A 19626-nucleotide genomic window follows, 5' to 3' on the forward strand; every position below is an offset into this window, starting at 1 on the left:
GCTGCCAGTTATGAGATAAATCAGCCAATCAAATGTGGATGGAAGGAAAAATGGTTTTAATCATACGCTTGAAAAAGTGTAGTCTCCCTTTATGGTTGTCAAATCTCAATAGCTTCAGACCCTGGTGCTCAAAGTGAAGGCATCTGGGTAACAGGAGGTGGTTGCCGGCAGATGGTGGGCTGTGGGTTGGAGCCTAGGGAAAGCTGGAAGAGGCCCAGGATGCCACCTGCAGATCAGAGGTCAGAGCCTGGCTATGCTTGGTGGCTTAGCAGAAGAACCAAACCAAGCAGAACTGTCTGACTTTGCATTCTGGCACATCGCCCCAAGGTTTTACACTTCATTTTTGAGACCTGCAAAAGAAGGCCTAAGCTCTAAAACTGTGTGCTACATGCAGTAGTAATCAATAAAATCATTTCAAAACATTTTCTTTCACAACACATGCAAAAAGTTATTAGAAGCTCCTTATGAAGAGAGCTTTCATGCAAACATTGCAATATATAGCACATACTCTAAGTTGCACATGAAGCAAAGGTGCTAGTATTGGAAGCAAACAGAGTAAAGGCAACAGGGAACGAATTTCCATTATGTCACCATCCTGACTGCAGGTTTGTTTTAGTTTTGCTCTGCGACAGTTCAATTTTACCTCCAAATAGTTTGGCTTCAGATAAAGCCAGCAGCCGCCTGGAGTACAGATGCTCTGTGAAGATTTGGGTTGAGATGGAAAGGAGCATATTTGTTTTGCTCCTTAGTTTAAAAAACCCCCAAATACTCACTTTTGTACTATTTTTAGTTGTGAAGTGTGGCACCAGACAAACGAACTCCCAAGACTTGGACTGGAGGCTTGGCTTGCTTGCTTGTCAGAGGTTTGGCTTGCTTCTCAGGATTTCCAGGGCAAGGCATTAAATTTCAGGATGCGCAGAGGACTATTTTCAGAAGTCTCATTTGCAGACTATCCTAAAAGTTAGCCTCCTTCCCTTTTCTCGTCATATTGTTCCAGTCTCACTTGCCTTTTCTCTTAGAGGAAATTGAGACAGATGCCAATAAGGTCTAATAAATATATTTTGAAAACTTGTGAGACGGAGGGCAAGAATCCTGTTCTGAAGACAGCAAGTCGTCAAGAGATGACTGGCTCCATTCGTTTTGTCTGGCACTGCCCTTGAGTTTTCAAGCTCTGCTCCTTGAGCCTCAGGAACCTGGCACTGAGGAAATATGCAAATGTGTATGCAGATATGCCGCTGTATGTGTGCATCATCCAAGCTGCTCAAAAAGGCAGTGGCCAGGGTAACGGGGGCGGGGGGCGAGTGGGCTACAGCCTACACCATGAGAAGGAGGGCAGACAAGTGAAACAGCTAGCTCAGCACCTCCTTCTTGGTCCTCACTACTGCTACCAAGTGGGTATCTCTGTATTTCCTTTCTGCCTCCACTAAACAACCCTTTAACCAGGGATAGGCAACCTAAGGCCCATGGGCCAGATGCGGCCCAATTGCCTTCTAAATCTGGCCCACGGACGGTCTGGGAATCAGCATGTTTTTATATGAGTAGAATGTGTTCTTTTATTTAAAAATACATCTCTGGGTTATTTGTGGGGCCTGCCTGGTGTTTTTACATGAGTTGAATGTGTCCTTTTATTTAAAATGCATCTCTGGGTTATTTGTGGGGCATAGGAATTCGTTCATCCCCCCCAAAAAAATAGTCTGGCCCACCACATGGTCTGAGGGACGGTGGACTGGCCCTTGGCTGAAAAAGGTGGCTGACCCCTGCTTTAACCTTTGGAACTGATTTCCTGTACCTGGCAACTCTCTGCGCTGTGCAGTGTGGTAAGCCAGTGCCAGATTTAGAAGGCACCAAGCTGAGGCGGCGCAATATTGAGAAGATCCATACTTGTGAAGATCTATTTGGGGGTGCCTTGCGCAAGGTGTCATTTTACAAAAAATTACCAGATTCCACTCCTGTGATAATGAAATAACAATTGGGGGGGGGGACAATAGAAGGCAATTATCAGTTGCTAACAGCACCCATATTAATTGCATTGCCCATGGACCAGCAGAAGCAGGTGGTCCTCTCCAGGCATTGCTTGGAATCAGCCCACAGCTGGACGAGATGGGCATTGGTCTGATCAGATGGCAGTTCATAGGGCCTTAAGAAACCATCCAGATATAAGTAATGATAATAACAATAACATCTTAGAGTTCCAACTAAACTATTAAACGAATGAACTACAATATTTTTGGGCTCACTGGTTGAAGATTAAATGTGGATGTAGAACAGTCCAGTTTTGTAAGTCATTGATTGCTGGCCACTTTGGATGATTACTAGAGTTCTGTGTAAATGGGAAGCCCAGAGCGCTCTTAGAGGAATGGGGTGGAGGGTAACCTGCATGCCTGGGAAGCAGCTCCTCTCTTCAAATAGGACTCAGCACCATCTGCTCTTATTGAAATAACATTTGACCCTCAGTTAATCTAATCCCCACACAAACAGCGCAGCCGGAGGGAGGCTGACGGGCTCCGGCCAGATCCTCCTTTTGACCAAAGATCACTCTGCATCTTGTTTGGATAAGATAAAAATGAGATACCCTTTTAGCGAGTGTCCTTTAATTGGAGAATTTTTGCATTGCTTCCTTTGCCTCCTTTTTTCAGCTCCAGATTTTCTCTCAGCCATTAAGACATATACAATCTGAAGGAAGAACGGAGACTTTTAAACTTTCCACTGAGCGGCCAGGAAGCGGCCTTGACTTTTTCCGGCATCCCACTTTTTTGTTTATGTGGGATTTTGCTTGCGCTGAAGGTATTTCGAGAATTCCCTTTCTGTTTGGAGGAGGAAACCTGAACCAAACAGTCTTGGCCACGAGGTTGTTTCCCAAGTTGGTTGAGAGAGAGAGAGAGACTCTGTAATAAGAAGAAAATCGGGGGGGGGGGGAGAAGGACCACCCCGGGATCCAGCAGAGGACTTTTAAAAGGCCCCGCCTCCAGGCTATGTTTCGCCTTAAACGTCTGCAAGCGGGATAATTGAAAGGAAGGCAGTGACTTTGTAGCGGGTAATCCTCGCAGGCTCCTTCCTTCTCGACCCGCCCTGAGTGGCCAGGAGGACTTTAGCCGAGGTCGGAGCAGGAAAGTCAACTCAAACTCAAACAGAGGGCCAGGGAGGGAGCGAGCCAGAGTGAAGCCCCTGCCTGCGGCTGCTGCGCTCTCCTTCCCGGGACCCTTCCGCGCCGCTCTCTGATGGAGAATCTGCGCAGGATCCGGCTTCTCCTTTTTCTGGCTTCGGCGCCTTTGTGCGGCGCGCAAGGTAAGCAAACAGCTGCAATGCTGCAAAATGTTTGAATTGCAGGGCGAGGACGAGGACGAGGAGGAGAAGACCGGCTGCCTCCCCCCTCACCCGCCACGGGCTGCGAAAACCAAGATTTGACCCGGAGCAAGAGAGTCTGCTCTCGTGGAAAGTGTGTGTGTGTGTGTGTGTGTGTGTGTTTTGGGGGGTGTCTTCTAATCTTTGAGCCTGGCTGGGGACTGAAGCCCCTCGAGTTGGCGTGCAGGTTACTAGTTTCTTGCAACTAAACCAAAGCGCCCTAGTCTGCCCTATTCTGAGTGCAGTTGATTTCGACGAGACTGAAGTTATTTTTCCTTGAGGTTACTTTACGATACCCAATACTTGGAAATTTCAGAAACATTTTCAGAAAGGAGAAAGGAGGAGACAAATTCATTTCAGAAGCCAGCTCTTGCTCACTTATGTGGTGCCGCTTACTTCCGAGTAAATATGCTAATTGATAAATCTGTAAGGTGTAACATTATTTATAACTTAAGCATAAGAGATGCTTTTGCCTTTCTGGTCATCCATGCTCCGAGTGTGGATGTGAGCAGGGCTTTTTTCAAGCCGGAACTCTCTGGAACTCAGGTCCTGCCCCCTCAGGTGGGCGCCATTGCCATTCTAAGAGAACCAGGGGAGCATTCAGGGTGACTTCTGGCACCTCATTTTCTTGAAAAATAGCACTGGGTGTGACCCTAGTGCAAACCAGGCATTCCTCCTAAATGCCCTGTTAAACAGACGCCCAGTTTACACCCTCAGGGCATGGTGCACATTCAGTGTTCTCTGTGTGGTGGAAGAAGAGTATGGCCCTGTTAAATGTACGAAGGTTTAGGTGCTGATCTGTATGTTCTGCCTTGGGGAAACCTGTGACCCTCCAGATGCTCCTGTCACCCCAGTCATCTGCCCTGCTGGCTGACGAGAGTTGGAGTCCAGCAACGTCTGAGGAGCCACAGGTTCTCAATCCCTTCTGATGTGTAAGGGGGGAAGCATTTTTCTGGAGGAAACTGTGATTCCGTTAAGATTAAAAAGACAAGTAGATTCTCAAGGGGGCTTGCAGCAGGTTATAATAACTCAGAAAAAACCCTCCACATATACATGTGACACATACGTGGCCCAGCACCCAAATTCTTCTGGCTGATGTTTGTGGCTAGAGAATGTCTCCCTATGGATTCCCTCTGCATTCCCAGAGCTATGGGCAGGTGGAGCTGTGTGCTCTGTCTGACAGGGCTGGGGAGGCAAAGTTCCTCGCAGCTGCTCTCCCCTGGTTGATGGTTGGGAACAGGCTGGTCTTCCCTTTGCCAGAATGCTCTTCCTGGGCTGCCAGCCTACCAGCGGCTCTTGAGCCACTGTTGGATCATTAGAATATTTTGATTTAATGAGATTAAAATGACCCTTTATTAGGACCAACCCCCCAAAAAAGTCTGGTGTGGGGTGTAAGTTTCCAAGTTCACCAGGTCAATTTTCAAGTTAGATGTTGCCATAGTGTCTGCACATAGGAGAGGAAATGTGGGTTGGCCACTTTGGCGTACCACTGGTGTGCAATCCTCAGTGTGGACCCAAATGCCACCCCTGAGCCAGACTAGGATAATAGAACTGTAGAGTCAGAAGGGACCATGAGGGTCATCTAGTCCAACGCCCTGCACTACACTGCAGTGTGTAGTGTAGTTGGGTATTAGAGTTGGCCTCTGGGAAGTCTACATTCACATTTGAAGCTAACTGGCTGGTCTTGGGCAATCAGTCTAATCCACAGAGGGGTTGTGAAGATAACCTAGGAAGGACCCAGGTAAGATTAATGCTACTTACTGTTGATGTCGTCATGCACCTGAAAGGTTCAAATAAGTTTCTTTCTCAGTAACCCTTACTCTTGTGAGGTGGGCCAGCGCTATTTCCCCCGTGTTTCCAGTGCAGTGGTTGAGAGATAGCAAAGTCACCTTGCAAGTTCATGACTGAGATGACATTTCTACTTAAGACTTTCAGGTCACAGAGCCACATTGCTAACTAATGACTAGATATCTAGCAGTTCGAAAGCAGACCAGCGTGAGTAGAAAAATAAGTAGCACTGCGGCAGGAAGGTAGATGGCATTTCCATGCGCTCTGGCTTCCGTCACAGTGTCCCGTTGCACCAGAAGCGGTTTAGTCATGCTGGCCACATGACCCGGAAAGCTGTCTGCAGACAAATGCCTGCTCCCTTGGCCTGAAAGCGGAGATGAGGGCCACACCCCATATTCAAAGCATTTACAAAGCACCTTTGTTGTTTGAGGAATTCCAAAGTTATCATCATCTTGTTCTGACAACCCTGGCAGATAGGTTAATAATTCCAACTTTACAAGCGGACCCCTGAGACTGATCATGAGAGTTTCAGTCAAGAGTGAATCATCCAGTGCACAATCCTGTAAACTGGTTCATCTGGGTACGTAAAACAGCCAGCTTAGTAATATAGCCAAGTAACCATCTGGAAATGTGTGCAATGGGGTTAATGGGTGATCTTATGGTTTGTAACAGGAAAAAGATCACAGCAACCTTGTGCAGTTGTGTTTTTGGAGGCTATGATTTGTTTCTGCTTTTGGGTTGGAGCTCATAAAGGCCTTTCCCATCCTGCCAGTCTAAACATTCTTAGACCTTGTCTCTCTTCCAGCTCTACAAGTCTGTGATTCTCTAGATATAGATCTCCATGCATATAGTACTCTGCAGGAGAAAAGGAACGGTCTCAACAGGGATGTGCCCACTTACCCCTAACTTCTGTGCACTCAACACAACATTTGAAGGGGCAGCTGATGGGTAGACTCTCCATGCGATCGGGAACCCTGAGGGTTATAGGCGTACATTTGTATGAATGTAGGCTTTCATTTCAGGCATTGCGCTGAGTGCATAGCTGTTGAGGCTGGTCCAGTGGGTGTTGTCCTGCTTCCCCTTCCATGCACTTGCTCTCTCTGTGTGCTGGTGAGGTGAAGTGTGGGGGCAGGATGAGTAAATGGCGCTACTGTAATCCCAGGTTTTCTTCTCTGCTGGTACTGTCAAATGGCATAATCCATTAGGGCATATTGTTTTAGGGGATAAAATTTATTTTTTGCAAATTTATTCAGTGAGGGGGTATTTAAAATATGTTTTGGGTGTGAGGAATTCAAATCCAATATTTTTGTGAGTGGACAACATTTAGCTTGGTAAGTCTGAATTTGATGAAGAAGCATATAAACTGCTTTTGGAAAACCAACTAATATTAATTTTACCTTCTGAAAATGTTAGGTGATGCTTAATAATAATAATAATATGCAAGTACTTGGCAATCATTTTAAATGATTTCTGTGCAATTTAATGTATATTTTACTTACAAAACAAAGTTATATTAATTTAACCAAAATATCTTTTGCATTCCCAAGTCGTGTTACAACTTTTTAGCATCCCTCAATTTTCAGAATTTGAAAGTTGAAGAGTTCAACATACCGTGTGACAGTTTAATTTGCAATTTTTAAATTGAAGGGACTAGTATTGAGGGTTGTCATAGTAATTACCACATATAGGCCAACAACTTCATGGATCTAATAAAGGCATTACTTTCTCACCTGAAGATGGTTTAATAATGTGTGGGGTGTGTGGTAGGTGGGCAAACCACAGATTTGCTCATCTGATGGAGCATCACCTTCCTCATTTGCTACATTTACATTGTGATTCTCAGGTGCTCAGGAAATGTCAAGAGAGAAACACAAGACTAGGGGCGAATTGCCCACCACTAAGCAGATTATGTTCTGAATGTTTTGGAAGTTCACTGTCATGGACTGGCTGGATGCTGAGGAGTGGTGGGAGGCGACAGCTGAGGAATCTCTAGGAGAATTCCCACGAGATGAAGGCTCAAGGTCTGGGGATTGGTAGTAGTAGGATGATGAATGGTGAGAGAGAGAAGACTGGGAAGAGAAGGTATCAGAAGGTGAAAAGGTAACAGGGTTTAGTGAGCAGGAAGAGTCTGTGGCAGAGAGCAGTCCAGAATTGGAGGCAGAATCAGAGGCTCAAGAGGAGAGGGGCCAAGAGGCAGAGATGAGTCTGGCTGGTGAAGAAGCCAGGGGGTTTCCCCTTCCTGCTGTGACCTGATCTCCTCCCACCTGGTCTCTCAGAACCAGAAGGGGTATGAAGAGGGTGAAGCAAAAACAAACAAGGTGACAAAGTCTCAGGTTGCCTGGGAAGGACCCGGGAGAGGAGAAGACTTAGGGAACTGTGGGAAGGTGGGGACCTTCAGTCCCCACAACGGCTCATAGGGGCACAGTCTACTGGGATGAGTTGCTGTGCTCACTAGGCCTGGCCTCCTGAGTTGACCATGTTTCTTTGACTAAAGAGTTAACTTGTGATTTATTGCCAACCTGCTCCTGACATTCAGCATGAAATAGATGTGTTATCTGCATGCTTGCTCTCTGTTCGGTGCACTCAATATGGCAGTAGATGCTTGGGTTGCTGTATTTTGAAGACACATTTGCCGACTTCTTTTAGCTATGGATCACTATGATGACTCTCATTTTACATATCCATGAAAAAGAGGATGTGTCCTGGAAAAAGAGGACATATGGCAACCCTACTAGATGCAAGATTGTACCATCCACTATTGGGGGTCATTGCAACCACAAATTTTATCTGGCTACCCAGGCTGGCTCAAGTATGTGAACCTCGGTAGCATGAGAAAGGCCCCCAGTTTGTTTGATATATATTTATAATATATGGGGCTTTGTTGGATATGCATACAGTGGTACCTCGGTTTAAGAACAGTCCTGTTTACAAACGATTCAGTTTACGAACTCCTCAAAACTGGAAGTAGTGTCCTGGTTTGTGAACTATACCTCAGTCTAAGAACGGAAGCTGAACGGTGGAAGGGCACCGGTGGCGGGAGGCCTCATTAGGGAAAGTGCGCCTTGGTTTAAGAACGGTTTCGGTTTAAGAACGGACTTCCGGGGCGGATTAAGTTTGTAAACCGAGGTACCACTGTATATGATAAGGGGCTAATTCTTCTGCAGTATTAGTGTCTGCTTTTTTCTTAAGGCTAGACTTTTCTCTCAGCCAAGATTGTAAATTCAGGTCATCTGGTCAGTTTCAACATTTTAGACACAACAAAAACTGTCAAGGGCAGCTTGACATAAGATTTGCACCAGAATATTCATAATTTTCGAATGGTATGAAAGAAGGAAGACGGCTGTTGTAATGCCTACTGACTGACACCTTGGTATTGCATATTGGAGTTAGTTGACGTTCTAATCCAGGCATGTCCAAAGTCTGTTTTGGGGGCCTAATCTGGCCCGCCAGTCCGTTTAATCTGGTAAAATCCTAAAAACAACTGTCAACAACTTTGGTTGGCCCTCATGGCCCTTCACTTCATCAAATCTGGCCCTCTTTTTTGGGATGCCACTGTGTCTAATCCAGTGTCACTGAAATTCTTTCAGCTGGAGTTTTGGCCAGCCTCGACAGTGATTTGAACCAGTTGTAAGACTGCAATAATTTTTTAAAAATAACAATTAGAGTGACTCGTTTATTAGTTCTAATGTTCCTGCTGCGTAGTGAACTTTTGTGCATGAAATATTAAGTATGTCTGTAATCCTGTTGCTCATTAACTGTGTTTATTTTGCTAGACCTGGCCATTGTGCACAAATAATCTGAAGTCCAAATAACTAAGGTTGCAATGTGCGCACAGTTAGGCTGCTTAAATGTCAGTGTTCAGGATTGCAGTCTGTTCAGTTTAGTTCTTTTTGGTATTCTTTCCCCTTTTGATGTATTTGTCAGCTGTATAGTTAAATTCTTTTTCTTTGTAATTTTAAATTCCTTAATTTCCCACATGTGTTCTGTCTTTTCACTTCTGCATTTTTCATTTAAAAATAGTTTTTAATTCATCTTGATTTCATAAGATTTTACTGTTGTGTTAGGGTGCTTTTTCCACATCTTTACTCCAACTGGATTATTTCAATCTAAGAGCAGTAACAGCATTTTTATGATTATACAGTTGAAAGCAGTTTAAAAGAGGACCACTGAGACATTTTTCTTCATTCATTAGGTCACTCAAGAAAGCTGGTTGGCAGTAGGTTCAGGTTTGGCTCCCTGCTATACTCCAGAATTTAGGGCAAGGAAACAAGCTGGGAGACAACCTAAATGCAAGTGGGAGAAAGGTCCGGCTGAATGCAACTGAACACTGGCGAGGGCTCAGCATCGAACCTTCGTAGTGTCAGTGAAGGCAGCAAAGGTGGCATACTTTGCTGCCTCCATTGCACCCTCATTATGTCATCCGGCGGAGGAAGGGGGGGTGCGGTGGCTGTGGCCCGCCCTGGGCATCATCCCTGGGGGGGGGGACATCGCAGCTCCACCCCCCTGGGATGCTCGCCACTCGCCCTGCCCCTTGGTGCACATCATGTGTGCCACTCTGGGTGCCAGAGCTAGCTCCGCCTCTGCAGGGAGGGTGGACAGATGATTCCACAATGTCATTTCCTGAGTGCTTCTAAAACACAATGGTTTTTTCTTTCTGCAGAAACTTCAGTGGAGAGCTGCTGCTCACAGGGATATGAATGGGCAAGTCAGAAGAGGGACTGTAGTTCTCTGCCATCACATCCTGATTCCAAAGAATGCAGGTATTCTTCAAAGCAGCTTGCTTGCTTGTTGTTATAGCAACAGATAGACTACTCCTCTGGGATAAAGCATTGGCCTTGAAAGCCCAGTGTCCTAAGTTTTCACTGCTACTGTAGGGTCCCATTTTGGACACTGACCTGGGACTTCTTCCCATGATAGTAGTCTTTAGTGGAAAAATAGGGGCCTCCTGCCCAATCTATAAACAGCACTCTGAAAAGAACCTTTTTGGGGAAAATATTTGTTGTCTTGCTTTTCAGATTTGTAATTGTAGATGTCCTGGCTTGATTTCTTTTTAAGAATGGAAAGAATGTGTTTTGCAATCCTGTCTGCTAGTACTTGGTGAATTTTTGCATTTGTATTGGCATTGAATACGGCCTCCTACACAACGTGGTTGACAGATAAAACGTAACTTGATTTGAAGTTTCTTGAATAACAATAAAAATTTAAAAAGATGAAACATACACAGGGGTCAGGAAAAGGGGAAATCCTGTTGAGAAATCAAATTGAGGAACGCAGCCTGGCTCCTCTTGGTGCCTCAAGTCACATGGCCCTGGCACCATATGGATGGTACTGCAGTATTTGTTCCCCTGGTGGGTAGTCATACTTCGTTAAATATTATTATTACTTGAACTGTGTTTTATATTTTAAAGATTTTTTTACTTTTTTAGGTCACTTTGTACATAGTCAACATGGTGTATAACTGTTTTTACTAAGAATGTGAAATCTTGGGGCTGCATGGACCCTCATTTTCAGGATCTTTCAGCCTAAAAATCATGCAAACCCAGTGGCTGTGCCTTTGGGCTCTGCATTCAGGGCTCCATGTCACTCATGTATTTTGATGTAATGTGGGGGGAGTTCATTCCTCCACTCCACATATGAGATTACCACCAGCACACGGGTTTCGCCTGGGCCTAGGTTATTACAACTGCTACTCTGTTAACGTCACATAATGGGCATGTTTGTTGCTAGAGCAGTAGCTGAGTGATCTTGCACCCCTGGCAGAACTGTCCAGATTGTGCCCCCTAGCCATGGACAAATTAGCTCTTCTTTCCGCCTCTCCTCCAACCCCCCCATTCAATTCACCCTCTATTTAAAACTATTTCTTATGAGGCAATAATCAATATTTATATTTATGGACATATTTTAAAGCCAATTTTGCCCCCCCCCATTGCCTGTGCCCCTGGCAGGGGCCCACCTCACCACCCCCTAGCCGAGGTGGTATATTTGTGACTTGACTGTACCACTTGTACAAGTTGAAGCTGAGGTCCACTAAGAATGAGTGTTCCTCTGTGCAACCCCCCCCCCCCATTAAAATCCCTCTGGGGATGAAAAATTGGCACATCAGAGAGAAACTTGAGCTAGAATAGGTTTACTGCCTTACACAGAATTAGGCTGATATTGCTTACACGTACCCTGTAAACACCCTGTTCAAATTGATTTCCATAAATGAGTTTGTTGAAAAGAGCAGCAGGTCCCTCCTTTTGTATTTAATGTTGAAATGCTAAATACCAACTTAGCAAGTTCCTTATTTAACCACAATGTTCTCTGGAAAATGATGGAAATGAGAAGGTGAGGGACTCCCCTCCCAACCACTTGAAACTAGATTGGTGCTAGAGGAATTTCCCCCCTTAAGTTATAGCCTGCACTTTGAATGGTTTTTATGGAAATGAATGAAAGGGAAATAAGAGCAGTCCTGATGCAGTTAGGAAATTCATGCTGTTTTTAAGCATTCACCCTCTGGAGGGGATAGCAGAAGACATGAAAGAGTTCTGGAGCTACAGTTCATTTAATGAACAGGAATGCAGGCTTTCTCTGCTAATTGTAAATCTGATGAAGAGGTGAAGTAAAAGCCCACAGATCTGTTCCTTAAAAGATCTCTTGGTTGGCTTTAAAAAAGACTTACTTTTTTAAAAAAGTATGCTGTTAGTATTGAGAGGGTTGGGAAAGAGAGGTATGCCCTGTCCAAGAATTGTACCCAACTAAGCTATACTCTGAGTAGACCAATGCACTTAGTTTGTCAAGTCATTGCTTTCAGTAGGTCTGCTCTACATGTGACTTAGCTGGATATAAAACATAACACTTAACTACAGATTATGTTGCTTGGTGTTATGTATGTATCTAAACCAGGAAGAGCCAGTGTGAAGTTCTTCAGGTGTTGTTGGACTACAATTCCCATCATCCATAGCTAGCATAGCCAATGGTCATGGATGATGGAAGCTGTAGTCCAAGAACATTTGGAGGGTGTTACACCAGCTAACCTTAATTAAACTAAAACCAAACTTTATCGACAAATCAGGTTGTGTAGCTGGTTTGGTGCAGATGTATGGTTTCCTGAGCTCTTAACCAAGATTAAGAAATCAGGACACAACTCAGGCTCATGTATCCTTCTGCCCTGCTCTCTTGTGAACCCCCACTCCCCACTTCTCTTGCCCACACTAAGCTGCCCTAAGTGGAATACTAACCATACTTGGCTGAAAGCAGATGTCAAATTCTAATTTAGAACTATGGTTTTTTCTAACTCAGGGCAGGTGCGACACTAATCATCATCATCAACATCTTCAGGGCAGTTTCCCTACCTCTCCATACTTTGCTATTAAACTCTCAGTAAAGCCTAACTAAATATAGATTTCACTGGCCCAGGTCACATGTAACACCAAGCCAAACCACAATTTAGCGACCTCTTCTAGCGGAAATCATGACCACTTTGTTCTTCCTCTGGTCTTGCTATTGTTGTGCTGCTGCAAGCTAAACTATGGTTTGGGCTTGGTGCATTGTCTGAACTTCGACTCGTGGTTTGTCTCCTCCAGACAAACCATAAGCCATTAGAAAGAATCCTTGGCTACAGCTTGTGGACTGTCTGAAGATGCTGAGATTTTGGCTTGAGGCAAATATTACCATACAAGCCTTTATGTGCTTGGCCTCAGACACACCCGCCTCCGCTCCCATTCTTTTTACTTATTTGTAGCATAGCTCAGGAACAATGCTGCCTCAATCAACTGGAAGAGCTGCGTTGCACAGCAGGAATAGCGATTGCCAGCAAGCATGAAGACTGTGATTCCAATGAAGGCAATACTACCTGTGAAGACAAAGTCATTAAGGTGAGATTTCAGAGCTGCCATTATTTGATATCAACCGTTTGCCTTGAATTAAGGCTCAGAATTTAACCTCTTAGGCACAGCATTGTATTCAAGCCTCCTGGAGTCTAGCTTTCCACAGTGTTTCTGGAACATGGCATTCCGGGAATCATATCAGCTCCTCAGTAAGAAGACTCAGTAAGAAGACTTGCCCTTTATACCTATATTATATTATAAGGGACGCGGGTGGCGCTGTGGGTAAAACCTCAGTGCCTAGGACTTGCTGATCGTAAGGTCGGCGGTTCGAATCCCCACGGCGGGGTGAGCTCCCGTCGTTCGGTCCCAGCTCCTGCCCACCTAGCAGTTGGAAAGTACCCCTAAGTGCAAGTAGATAAATAGGTACCGCTTTCTAGCGGGAAGGTAAACAGCGTTTCCATGTGCGGCACTGGTACTGGCTCGCCAGCTGCAGCTTCGTCATGCTGGCCACGTGACCCGGAAGTGTCTTCGGACGGCGCCAGCTCCCGGCCTCTTAAGCGAGATGAGCGCGCAACCCTAGAGTCAGACACGACTGGCCCGTACGGGCAGGGGTACCTTTACCATATTGTATTGTATTGTATTGTATTGTATTTATTCCCCTATAGTGTGTAGCATCTAGGTTGGGTGTGCCCTAAGGTACCCGGCCAGTACCCTACATTAGATGAATGGTGTGTTCTAAAACATTGTAATTCGTAAGTTTTCCTATATACTTCCGCGTACAACATTGTTTAAGTCAACAAGCAAGAGCCCTCTTGTGGCAACTCCTTAACGTACCGTTAGCACAATGTTTGCTTCTCGATGCTGCTGGTATTGCTAATTGGCAATATCACCCATTGTTGAGATTACAAAGCTTTATGCTGCTCTTTCTTATACTGGAACTAAATATTATGGCTGATGTGTGGCAGCTACCCAAAATAACCTTCCCTGTGTCCCAGAATTGGTTCTAGGGCGTGAAATAGATTAATGCACCAACCTGGATGAAACTAAGCAGGTCTGAATCTGGTCAGGAGCCAGATGGGAGACTACTTTGGTGCCCATCACAGAACAAAGGCAAGATTTAAATGTAATAAATGAAAATAATTGGGATCCTCAGCACATCGAGAGTTTCCCCTGTAGTGAGACGCAGCAGCTGGTGGTGAAGGTGGGGAAAATCTCGTTGCATTGACATCTCAGCATGAGTTGAGTATCCATGGATGTTGAGGAGGTTAGAGGAGTGGTAAAGGGCTGCTGTTATTTCAGTGCTTCGTCCGAGCCTAACCTACAACTTGTCCACCAGTCACAGCCATCTTTGGGGGTGGGGATAGCACAGCTGGATACAGCCGACAGGCATACTAGTCATTTATATTATTTATCTCTACTGTCCATCAAAATGGGATTTGCCATTTCTCCCCTATTGTGTTTATATGAAGATTTATTTTTTTAAGTCATAGTTAAGATCTGTTCTTGTATATGTATTAAGTGGGCATCAAAGAAGCAAAAATAATGTACGGAGTATGAGAGCAAAAATATTCTGGAGGGAAGCACTGGACTGAGAGCATCATATAGGCCTTTGGTAATGTATGAAATATGCCACAGGTTGACTTTTGGTTGTTTGTGAAATATATGTTGGGAAATGTAATACAAATTATTATTATTATATTACATTACATAACAGCTCCTTTCAATTTCCCCAGAGACCCCCCAAAATACATTATGAGAACTTATATCCGTATAGAAATATTTTTAAAATAAATACATGATGTGATGAACACCAGGGGAGGGGAGGAGACTGAGGGAAAGAGAAGAGGACGTGGTTTAGAGTAGCATCCAACCTGAGGGGCCACTGTGCTGCAAAAAGGAACCTGAATGTGGCTGCTAATACAATGCTATAAAGCTCATTGATAATGTCTGTATTGCGTTTTGGCAGAAATGTTGTTATTGCTGCTTTATGGGGAAGGTGGCCCAAAAGCAAGGGAACAGCTGTGAGCAGAGCCTCCTGATGGGATACCAGTGTGGTTTGGTCTTCCGAGCTTGCTGTGTTGAGGGGCAAGAAAACTCTGACACGTTAATTGTTGATGATCCTAACAAAGAACTAGGTAAGTTACACCCCCCCCCCAGCATAACTTTATTTTTGAAATACGTAGAGGGGAATTGTTTCAGATGTAGTTCAGTTCAGAACTAATGAGATTTAATGAGATTGTGCTAGGAATTCACCATGTGCAGAAATGGTTGATGTCTCAGAGCTGGGGTTTTGAAGTTGTCTACCTTCAGGGAACACCTTCCAAATCAGCTTGTCTTGCTTGGGCATTTCCACATTGCATCTCTGTGCATTGCAAGGGTTTTAGGGGCAGATCCTGGCCTAGTTTACACACCTGAGTACATACTTAGCTCACCTGAAGGAGTGGCCAGTTATGAGGCTTCATCATTTCCTCACTTTCTGCTGATGCACACACCAAAGAGAAGACGGTGTTGGGGGCTCCAGCATCACCCCTGAACAGTGCATTGAAAGCTACTGCCCTAGAGGAGCCATTCTTGTGAAACTCAGTGCAATGCACAATGGACCTTGTGAGGATACCTATGTATCCATAGCTGCCCAATGACATTGTGGATGGGTATATACCAAGACCACAGTCACCACTTCCTTCTTCATGGATAACCTCACCAAGGGAAGGGCTTTCACATGCATGTCAAGTAAGCACATCACCCTTGTGAACACAACTAGAATCAATTAGCTTGAAAGCAGCATGTTGAAAATGAGCATGAATGATTCTGGGTTAAGAAAAAATACATTTTCTGCAAGCAGGTTCATGTCGACACAGCCTTAGTGGGCAGCAAACTGCCACTTCTGTAGTTGCTCTATGAGATATCTGTGTGTTCCTAAACAACACCTTCAAAAGTTGCTTGATCAGGTTGCTGCTGTTGGTGTGGTTCACAACTGCACAAGCCATCGGTCAGTGTTTTGTTTCTCTCTCTGCCAATAGCTGGAGTTTCAATGTGCTACAGCAATGCTGAAAGAAGTAAAAAAAGCTCCCCTTTTATCTAAATCTTCAACAACTCCATGTTCTAGGTAATCCTTAACCATTATGAGGCTTGCATTGCCATGTGGCGTCCCAATCTCCCGCCCTTAAATCTCATGAGATGCCAGAGGAACAAAAAGAACATGAAGTGCTAGTGGTCAAAGTTACCTCACAAAATGTTGTTTTTGTTATTGTTTTGTTACTCTCCTTGCCTAGCCTACAGACACTTAATTCAGAACCATTCAGTCCATTTGTGAGAAAGGAGCATACAGAGTGGAAAAAACAAAACAAAACAAATCTATTTTTTAAACATTATAACTCAAGTAACTCTGTTACTAAATAACTCTGTTGATGTTCAACAATACTTACTGAGTCTGCTTTTGGAGTCATTTTAACTTCAGTTGCATCTGCAAATATTTAGAAGCAACCTGTGTGGCTGAGGTTCCTGGCAATTCTCAGTCAAGGACCTGTTTGATGATCCCTTGTCCTTGTTTAATTCTCAGTCAAAGACATTTAGACAACGCCTTTCCTGAGACAGCATGTAATGAGTTAGCCTCAGCAACTAAAAATCTAGGCCAGACAGCAGTTGAGGAACTAACAACCACATTTACAAAACTCTGGATGGAATAGGACTACAGATAACATTCTCACTCTGAGGCAGATTTGACCTAAATCCAACTATCTTGGGAGGTACCCTTAAAAAGCTTCTCTACGAGAAAATGTCTGGCAGGAGTCACTGTGTGGTAACTGACCTGTTACAAATGGTCATATAAACCTCAGATTTAAAACAGAGTCATAAAGAAGACTTCGTACTTCAAGATCCCTTCCAAATAACAGGACAAAGGGCCATTTTGTTTTAGCAGGCTTGACCTTTCTGTCTCCCTCTCCTGATGTTTGGCTTTTTTCTCCCTTGAGATGCAGCATCACCAGTGGAAGTTGATAATGAGGATCATTACCTTAATGACCGCTGCAGAGGTAATTCACTAATTTGGGGGGAGGGCTGAGAGAGAGAAGCTGTTTGTCAGACCAGCCTGTGAGTTTGTGACTGAATCTGTTCAGAGGCCTCCTAGCTCAATGAGAAACCACTACAATCATAGAATCGTAGAGTTGAAGGGACCACAAGGGTCATCTAACCCCTGCAATGCAGAAATATTTTGCCCAACATGGGGCCCATGAGCCTGAGATCAGGGGTGTCTTGCTTTATTGACTGAGCCACCCCAGCTCTACTGCATTTGCCCATATTGCATAGTTTGCTCCTAATACTAATGTCACTCTCAAGCCTTTAGTCAGACACCCTGTAAAATTAATATTGTCTACCATTTTTTGGTTGAGTGGGCTGTGTAGAAGGCACAAGGCACAAGTCCTCCACAGCAGCTTAGCTCTATTTTGTTGGCAATGCATGCAGACTGCTAGCTATGGTCAGTGTTGCCATTTCATGTGCACTGCATTGCAGGGGGTTGGACTAGATGATCCTTGGTGTCCCAACTCTACAATTCGATGAATTCATGAATGATGGCAACCATCCCATTCACAGATCCCTCTTTCCATTTTGGGCTTACCTTGACTGAACAATGCAAGTTCAGGATACACATAATAGTGGAAACACAGAGTATTCTGTTCTGGTTTTGAACCACTAATTTGTAGTTAATTGTTTGCTTTCTCCAAAAGAAATGAAGGAAGATACAATACTGTTAAAGGGCAAATGCTTGATGCTGGTCTTTGGGTTTCTCAATGATGAACTTTAAAAGAACTAGCTATCTTCTGCTGTTGTCCTTCTCAGGAGGCGGCCCTTGCACCCAGCAATGCAGGGACTCCGGCTCAAGTGTTCTCTGCTCTTGCTTCATGGGCTACCAGCTTCAGCCTGATGGCTTCACTTGCGAAGGTAAAGAAAGGTTGCCGTTTGCTTTTCTCTTATAGTTTTGTCCCTTTTTTAGAGAAATAACTCTGGCTATGTGTGTCCTGCTGTTCAAGTACTCAAAGTAAGCTTGCGGAGTAAATCAAGAGAGGAACAGAAAATAAGAGTGAGTTTGTGCACACATTGTATCACTATGTTTAGGGCAGCACTAAAGCCTTGTTCTTGGTGAAGCAGAAAGCCTGTGTATCTCAGCGATACCACTTCAGTATGCAGCTGTGAACTTGCTGCACTGAGTGCTCCTTCATAAAAGAGCAATCGTGCACAGAGAAAACTCGCTGGGAAAGCGATGCTGCAACACTTCTTGCTGCCATTTAGTTTTCTATATGCAGCAGTGTGTGTGTGTGTGTCATGAAAAATACTCTCCAACTGCCTGGGGTGGTTCATCCTAGCTACAGGTTATTAGATCAGTAAGAGTACGGCCCACGAGGGGCTTTAGATGCTGCAGGGAAGAACAGACAGTGCAGGTGCCTTATGCTTCCTCTCTTTCCCTAAAGCCATTAGGTTTGAAGTCATGGCTTTAGAGAGAGAGTGTGGAGCTGCGCAGGGACAACCTATTACTTCAAGGGGGATTCTTTCCATGCTGCATTTCTTGCAGCCCACCTTCCTTTAAGGAACTTGGTTTTTTGAAAATAGGGAACCAGTGACTGGTCCAAGGTAGCTCAGTAATAGTCGTAGCTGAGTAAGGATTTGAACCCAGGTCTCCACCTATTACACTAAGAAGTGGAGAATACTGCCCAGGATAGAAATGACGTGCACACACACACAACACATACAGTGAAGGGTCAGCTACTGGCCCCTTTTCTTCATCCCTTATTTGTCTCACCTTATATCTCTGTGTAGAAGCTAATTTCCCCTGCTCCTTCCGGTGTTGTGTAGCTTTCTCTGGCTACTGCAGGAGCTTTCGGAATTTCTCATGGCTTGCCTGCTCTCACGTGGCAAATGTAACATGTGACCAAGATAGGCAGACCCAAATCCCTGAAAGCTAACTTGGAATAGGATTAGGGTGAATAGGAGGCTAATATATGCACTGGGGGTGCAGGGTGTCAGGACTGCAGCAAACATGAATTGAAATGGATCAGAAAAATCTTTGGCACTAGGGACAGAAAGAATATTATATCATCATCATCATCACCCCATCTTTTCCCTAGAACCAGGACTCAAGGCATCTTACAAAAACTGAATCAACATGGATAAAACACCGAAAGCTAAAAACATATATAAGATAATTTTTTAAAAGCTAATTAAACTATTATTACATACTGGGTGTAACTGAGTTCCGTTATATGCACTGGGTCTTTTGCAGTTGACTAATGAGATGCAGATTTTCAACTGAATAGGAGGAAATAGGCAACTTGCACATTTATGAAAGGATAAGAGGGATAAAAGAATAAACTTTTAGTTAAGATTGAGTTCAGACAAACTGCGGCTCAGTTATTTTGGTTAGCTTTCTTAGCTCTGGGAAAGCAGAAATCATTATGTTGTGCATTTTCTTGCTCCGACCGCCGCCACCAGCGCCAGCCAGAGCTGTGCAGCGCATGCAGGCAGTAGGGAATCCACAGGATGGGATGTTGTGGCATGAGGTGTATTTTGCTGAGGATTAGTAGCAGTGTGTGGAATTTGATTCTTTTCCTCTGAAGAAACTGCCATGAGATTGGCAGGAGGTCAGCAGAGCTGGGGAAACTGGAGGGACATAAAGTGTATCTAACCAAAAAGGAGA

General features: G+C 44.4%; 1 protein-coding gene across 2 annotated transcripts in view; it reads left to right on the plus strand.

The window, feature by feature from the left end:
• The first annotated feature begins 3087 nt into the window (after positions 1–3087).
• The window catches only part of FBLN1 (fibulin 1), a 53972-nt gene continuing 37433 nt past the window's right edge, over positions 3088–19626 (plus strand). Inside the window, exons 1-6 of one of the 2 annotated variants that reach the window (XM_081913299.1) lie at positions 3088–3285; positions 9791–9890; positions 12854–12986; positions 14905–15073; positions 16910–16969; positions 17775–17876. In XM_081913299.1, coding sequence (XP_081769425.1) covers positions 3219–3285; positions 9791–9890; positions 12854–12986; positions 14905–15073; positions 16910–16969; positions 17775–17876 — 631 coding nt within the window. In that variant the 5' untranslated portion in view covers positions 3088–3218. The remainder of the gene's footprint in view (positions 3286–9790; positions 9891–12853; positions 12987–14904; positions 15074–16909; positions 16970–17774; positions 17877–19626) is intronic. The other variant, XM_081913300.1, reaches the window with a different exon arrangement.

The sequence above is a fragment of the Podarcis melisellensis genome (genome assembly GCF_964234715.1).
Source record: "Podarcis melisellensis genome assembly, chromosome: 5".
NCBI lineage: Eukaryota > Metazoa > Chordata > Lepidosauria > Squamata > Lacertidae > Podarcis > Podarcis melisellensis.